The sequence below is a fragment of the Phytophthora sojae genome, assembly GCF_000149755.1.
Source record: "Phytophthora sojae unplaced genomic scaffold PHYSOscaffold_15, whole genome shotgun sequence".
NCBI classification, from domain to species: domain Eukaryota; phylum Oomycota; class Peronosporomycetes; order Peronosporales; family Peronosporaceae; genus Phytophthora; species Phytophthora sojae.
This window is the reverse complement of record NW_009258129.1, coordinates 375095-381900: the sequence shown is the minus strand read 5'-3', so window position 1 is coordinate 381900 and position 6806 is coordinate 375095. Positions and strand designations below refer to the sequence as shown.

At 58.0% G+C, this 6806-nt stretch overlaps 1 protein-coding gene across 1 annotated transcript; it reads left to right on the top strand.

The window, feature by feature from the left end:
* Positions 1–53: 53 nt before the first annotated feature.
* On the top strand, positions 54–6609 carry PHYSODRAFT_341997 (hypothetical protein; the record flags this gene model as incomplete). Its single annotated transcript, XM_009540364.1, has 16 exons — positions 54–180; positions 268–396; positions 424–789; positions 877–1005; positions 1033–1398; positions 1486–1614; positions 1694–1996; positions 2084–2212; positions 2240–2605; positions 2693–2821; positions 2849–3214; positions 3302–3430; positions 3458–3823; positions 3911–4039; positions 4066–5635; positions 5682–6609. The coding sequence occupies 16 exons, from the start codon at positions 54–56 to the stop codon at positions 6607–6609; spliced, it is 5661 nt and encodes a 1886-aa protein (XP_009538659.1).
* Positions 6610–6806: the final 197 nt, after the last annotated feature.

The following is a 6806-nucleotide window of genomic DNA, read 5'->3' as shown; positions in this document are numbered from 1 at the left end:
TTCTCTTCCAGCGTACAAGTGCTTCACTCCAGAATTCCACTCCCCTGAACTCCATGTCCAATGGACGTGATTCTCTGGGGGCGGAAGCCAAGGACGCTGCCCCAGGCGCGGTGCCAAGTGTCATCGGTACTTCGCGCGCTTCAGATGAGAGTACTGCCTCGGGCGTTCAAACGTCTTATGGTAGCGCTTCATCTTCGTCGATGATGTCGCTTGGACAACGAGTTGGAGCTCTAGCGCTCGTGGCCTAGAGTGCCGGTGGCTTCGCAGCTGTCGGTGATCTTGGATTTCAGGTAACCCGGACAGTCATCCCGCCGCGTCTCGTGTCAGTCGACCAAGATGACGTTGAAATGGCATCGTCGGTGTACTCTGACCCAGCGATCGCACCCAGGAAGGCCGGTCTCCCCAGGATTTTTTTTATTTCAGCGACGACTGCCGAGCCGAAACTCAGGGTCTCTGCCCCGACTTCGGGATTTAGCGGCCCGAGGGATGTCAGCGCCGATGAGCGGAGTCAACACCAGAACTCTAAGCGCACACAGCATGGACCGCCTCGCCCGCAAGTCCCGTCGACACCATCCGCGCTGTCCACGCCGTCGCTGTCTTCTCTTCCAGCGTACAAGTCCTCGGCTAGTGCTTCACTCCAGAATTCCACTCCCCTGAACTCCATGTCCAATGGACGTGATTCTCTGGGGGCGGAAGCCAAGGACGCTGCCCCAGGCGCGGTGCCAAGTGTCATCGGTACTTCGCGCGCTTCAGATGAGAGTACTGCCTCGGGCGTTCAAACGTCTTATGGTAGCGCTTCATCTTCGTCGATGATGTCGCTTGGACAACGAGTTGGAGCTCTAGCGCTCGTGGCCTAGAGTGCCGGTGGCTTCGCAGCTGTCGGTGATCTTGGATTTCAGGTAACCCGGACAGTCATCCCGCCGCGTCTCGTGTCAGTCGACCAAGATGACGTTGAAATGGCATCGTCGGTGTACTCTGACCCAGCGATCGCACCCAGGAAGGCCGGTCTCCCCAGGATTTTTTTTATTTCAGCGACGACTGCCGAGCCGAAACTCAGGGTCTCTGCCCCGACTTCGGGATTTAGCGGCCCGAGGGATGTCAGCGCCGATGAGCGGAGTCAACACCAGAACTCTAAGCGCACACAGCATGGACCGCCTCGCCCGCAAGTCCCGTCGACACCATCCGCGCTGTCCACGCCGTCGCTGTCTTCTCTTCCAGCGTACAAGTCCTCGGCTAGTGCTTCACTCCAGAATTCCACTCCCCTGAACTCCATGTCCAATGGACGTGATTCTCTGGGGGCGGAAGCCAAGGACGCTGCCCCAGGCGCGGTGCCAAGTGTCATCGGTACTTCGCGCGCTTCAGATGAGAGTACTGCCTCGGGCGTTCAAACGTCTTATGGTAGCGCTTCATCTTCGTCGATGATGTCGCTTGGACAACGAGTTGGAGCTCTAGCGCTCGTGGCCTAGAGTGCCGGTGGCTTCGCAGCTGTCGGTGATCTTGGATTTCAGGTAACCCGGACAGTCATCCCGCCGCGTCTCGTGTCAGTCGACCAAGATGACGTTGAAATGGCATCGTCGGTGTACTCTGACCCAGCGATCGCACCCAGGAAGGCCGGTCTCCCCAGGATTTTTTTTATTTCAGCGACGACTGCCGAGCCGAAACTCAGGGTCTCTGCCCCGACTTCGGGATTTAGCGGCCCGAGGGATGTCAGCGCCGATGAGCGGAGTCAACACCAGAACTCTAAGCGCACACAGCATGGACCGCCTCGCCCGCAAGTCCCGTCGACACCATCCGCGCTGTCCACGCCGTCGCTGTCTTCTCTTCCAGCGTACAAGTGCTTCACTCCAGAATTCCACTCCCCTGAACTCCATGTCCAATGGACGTGATTCTCTGGGGGCGGAAGCCAAGGACGCTGCCCCAGGCGCGGTGCCAAGTGTCATCGGTACTTCGCGCGCTTCAGATGAGAGTACTGCCTCGGGCGTTCAAACGTCTTATGGTAGCGCTTCATCTTCGTCGATGATGTCGCTTGGACAACGAGTTGGAGCTCTAGCGCTCGTGGCCTAGAGTGCCGGTGGCTTCGCAGCTGTCGGTGATCTTGGATTTCAGGTAACCCGGACAGTCATCCCGCCGCGTCTCGTGTCAGTCGACCAAGATGACGTTGAAATGGCATCGTCGGTGTACTCTGACCCAGCGATCGCACCCAGGAAGGCCGGTCTCCCCAGGATTTTTTTTATTTCAGCGACGACTGCCGAGCCGAAACTCAGGGTCTCTGCCCCGACTTCGGGATTTAGCGGCCCGAGGGATGTCAGCGCCGATGAGCGGAGTCAACACCAGAACTCTAAGCGCACACAGCATGGACCGCCTCGCCCGCAAGTCCCGTCGACACCATCCGCGCTGTCCACGCCGTCGCTGTCTTCTCTTCCAGCGTACAAGTCCTCGGCTAGTGCTTCACTCCAGAATTCCACTCCCCTGAACTCCATGTCCAATGGACGTGATTCTCTGGGGGCGGAAGCCAAGGACGCTGCCCCAGGCGCGGTGCCAAGTGTCATCGGTACTTCGCGCGCTTCAGATAAGAGTACTGCCTCGGGCGTTCAAACGTCTTATGGTAGCGCTTCATCTTCGTCGATGATGTCGCTTGGACAACGAGTTGGAGCTCTAGCGCTCGTGGCCTAGAGTGCCGGTGGCTTCGCAGCTGTCGGTGATCTTGGATTTCAGGTAACCCGGACAGTCATCCCGCCGCGTCTCGTGTCAGTCGACCAAGATGACGTTGAAATGGCATCGTCGGTGTACTCTGACCCAGCGATCGCACCCAGGAAGGCCGGTCTCCCCAGGATTTTTTTTATTTCAGCGACGACTGCCGAGCCGAAACTCAGGGTCTCTGCCCCGACTTCGGGATTTAGCGGCCCGAGGGATGTCAGCGCCGATGAGCGGAGTCAACACCAGAACTCTAAGCGCACACAGCATGGACCGCCTCGCCCGCAAGTCCCGTCGACACCATCCGCGCTGTCCACGCCGTCGCTGTCTTCTCTTCCAGCGTACAAGTCCTCGGCTAGTGCTTCACTCCAGAATTCCACTCCCCTGAACTCCATGTCCAATGGACGTGATTCTCTGGGGGCGGAAGCCAAGGACGCTGCCCCAGGCGCGGTGCCAAGTGTCATCGGTACTTCGCGCGCTTCAGATGAGAGTACTGCCTCGGGCGTTCAAACGTCTTATGGTAGCGCTTCATCTTCGTCGATGATGTCGCTTGGACAACGAGTTGGAGCTCTAGCGCTCGTGGCCTAGAGTGCCGGTGGCTTCGCAGCTGTCGGTGATCTTGGATTTCAGGTAACCCGGACAGTCATCCCGCCGCGTCTCGTGTCAGTCGACCAAGATGACGTTGAAATGGCATCGTCGGTGTACTCTGACCCAGCGATCGCACCCAGGAAGGCCGGTCTCCCCAGGATTTTTTTTATTTCAGCGACGACTGCCGAGCCGAAACTCAGGGTCTCTGCCCCGACTTCGGGATTTAGCGGCCCGAGGGATGTCAGCGCCGATGAGCGGAGTCAACACCAGAACTCTAAGCGCACACAGCATGGACCGCCTCGCCCGCAAGTCCCGTCGACACCATCCGCGCTGTCCACGCCGTCGCTGTCTTCTCTTCCAGCGCACAAGTCCTCGGCTAGTGCTTCACTCCAGAATTCCACTCCCCTGAACTCCATGTCCAATGGACGTGATTCTCTGGGGGCGGAAGCCAAGGACGCTGCCCCAGGCGCGGTGCCAAGTGTCATCGGTACTTCGCGCGCTTCAGATGAGAGTACTGCCTCGGGCGTTCAAACGTCTTATGGTAGCGCTTCATCTTCGTCGATGATGTCGCTTGGACAACGAGTTGGAGCTCTAGCGCTCGTGGCCTAGAGTGCCGGTGGCTTCGCAGCTGTCGGTGATCTTGGATTTCAGGTAACCCGGACAGTCATCCCGCCGCGTCTCGTGTCAGTCGACCAAGATGACGTTGAAATGGCATCGTCGGTGTACTCTGACCCAGCGATCGCACCCAGGAAGGCCGGTCTCCCCAGGATTTTTTTATTTCAGCGACGACTGCCGAGCCGAAACTCAGGGTCTCTGCCCCGACTTCGGGATTTAGCGGCCCGAGGGATGTCAGCGCCGATGAGCAGAGTCAACACCAGAACTCTAAGGGCGTGGTGCGCTCTCGACGCTCGACGACGTCCAGGAGATCAGCTGCGTCGAGCCGCTCGAGTGGATCCAGGAATCTTGGGTCAGCTTCGTCAGTGTCCGCGAGGTCTGGGCCCGCCCAAATCGAGCTGAATGTCTTGCGACAACAGCAGGAGTGGCAGGCCCGCATGGAGCAGGAGCAACGCGAGTTTCCCGCCAGAGAACGCCTGGATGCCTTGGAGGGCGAGCTCCTCTGGGAACAACGTGACCTGGACGCACGTCGCCAGATCCAGGAACTCACGGATCGTTTGGTCCACGCTGAGATCGCCTGGGGAGAAGCGAAACGCCGTGCGCAGGACGTGGAAGCTCGCCAGACCCAGAGTTCCAATGAAACTCAGGGGATGACCCAGAGTATCACGGAAGCTGTACGTCTCGAGCGTGAGCGCCTGGATGCCGCCTACGCCGAGCGCTGGCAACAGCGCGAAGTCGAAGCCGACTCGGAGCGTGCGCGCTGGGTTTCCGAGACCTATGCGGGCTGGAAGGAACAAATGTCGACGATGGAGCAGAAGATCCAAGAGCTCGAAGCGGAAAAAGAGCGAGAGCGGGAGGCTTCCGAGAATATCCAGCGCTTCCACGCCGGCCAAGTGTGCGACCTTCGTGCAACATTGGCCCAAGTTCAAGCGCGTCGCGCAACCGTCGCCCCTGATTTGGCAACAAATGTGAGGTCGTCAGTGGTTCAGAACCCTGAAGTTGCAACCCGACCCCAAGAATCCAGTGGCGCAATCATCGGAATCGCAAGTGTCGCAGGCCAGAGACGGGAGACAGCTGATCCGAAGAACACTTCCGAAGTCGCCGCCTCCCAGCTAAGAGCGACCCTCGCGCAGACTTCCGCCGACACTTCCGGCAGAATCGCGCGCGTCAAGCGGGGACATGGCACTACGGAGACCAAGGTGACGCAGGATGTCAAGCTTGAGCCTGTATTTCTGGGGAAGACGTCGGATCCCAGGAGAACAGCGGCCTCTAAGGCCTCGCAGGACTCAAAAACAGACTCCAAGCGCTCTGCGACCAAGAAACACCAGCAGAAGAAGAAGAAGCGTCAGGATGTCAATCCACCCTCAGACTCAGACCCAAGTTCCGATTCCAGCGATGATGACTCGTCCTCCCAGAGTTCGGATGACAGTTCGGACGAGAACCCTGGGGTTAACCTGACGGCGGCCTCTACGGCTCAAGCTGGCACTACGCTCCTGACGTTCCGACCATACATCAACTCGAATACTCTGGATCAATTCGATACTAAGGTGTCGCTCAGAGAACGCGTGCATTGGTGGGAGCGTTTTGCGAACATGGCGGCTCAGGGAGGTTGGTCTACGAAGATGCGAATTCAGGAACTCAAGCTGAAGCTCTCAGGAGCTGCGCGTGACTGGTTCAACCAGTTGCCCAAGCACACTCAGCGTGACTGGAAGGAGTTGGCGTCTGCATTCAGGAAGAAGTACTGCAAGGCACTCTGAACGCTACTTCACGATGGAGATGAAGAGCTCAGAGAGCGCCCTGGATTTCTTCTATCGTCTGAACTCCGCCGCTGGGAAGGCTGACATTGACTTTCGCAAGTCTTCGAAGCGTCTGGAGAAGCATATCCGGACGTTCATCACGAAACTCAGGGACACGCGCCTCAAGACGTCGCTGCAAGGCCAGCGATTCAGGAGTATCGCTGATCTAGAGTACGCCCTGGAACAGGACGAAGATGTCTGGAGTCGCAGTGACCATGATGCTCCGCCACCCAGAGCTCGTGACTTTCGTACCGACAACATTCCTCAGGGACGTTTCAAGCCGAAGCGACAAGGACGTGCGTATGTGACTAGGGGCGATGTCTCTGACTCTGAGTCAGACGAAGACCCTGAAATTCACGCGCGTTTCCAGGAAATCACGGACGAACCCAGAATTTCAGCCCGAAGTGCGAGCGCGAATTCAGGGTCAACTCGTGAGATCTCTGGAGAGGAAGCTTCTACGTCTAGCGCTGGAAGCCTGGCGAGTATGAAGGGTGCCGAGTGGGCTCAGACGCTGACGAACGAGGGCTATCGCGTGATGGATAACATGGGATGGCGTCCACCGAACGCCCAGCCTGGACCGAACGCGAACTCTGGATTCCGTTCCCCTCGCCGCGAGAACCGGAATTGGGACAAGTTCTGCGAGAAGTGCGGTAAGTGGGGGCACCCAGAGGAAAACTGCTGGAAAGACGTGAAGTGTGATCGCTGCCTGGAGATGGGTCATCCGACTCACTTGTGTCGCGCGCAACCGTGCAAGAACTGTGGCAAACTACATCTCGGGAAACCGTGCAAAGACTGGAAGACACTGGAAGCTGTGAAGAAACTCGCCCGCCAAGGTGCACTGAAGGACATGCCGAGCCAAATCCTGGATAAACTCCTGGATGGCGAAGCAAACTCTGGGAGGCCGTCAAACCAATAAGCCCACTGGGTGGGGACCCAGTACGCGCCGGGCTGAAGAAATCCCCAGAGTTATGTGTTATAGTGTATGTAGGCCCGGAGCTGAGAACAACAACCCAAGATAACCAACAATGCATGACTACTTTGACTTAGGATTTTATGACTTCCCCTGAAAATCAGCATCCTGAACCAGCGAAGTCTGGGTCGGTGAACTCTGAA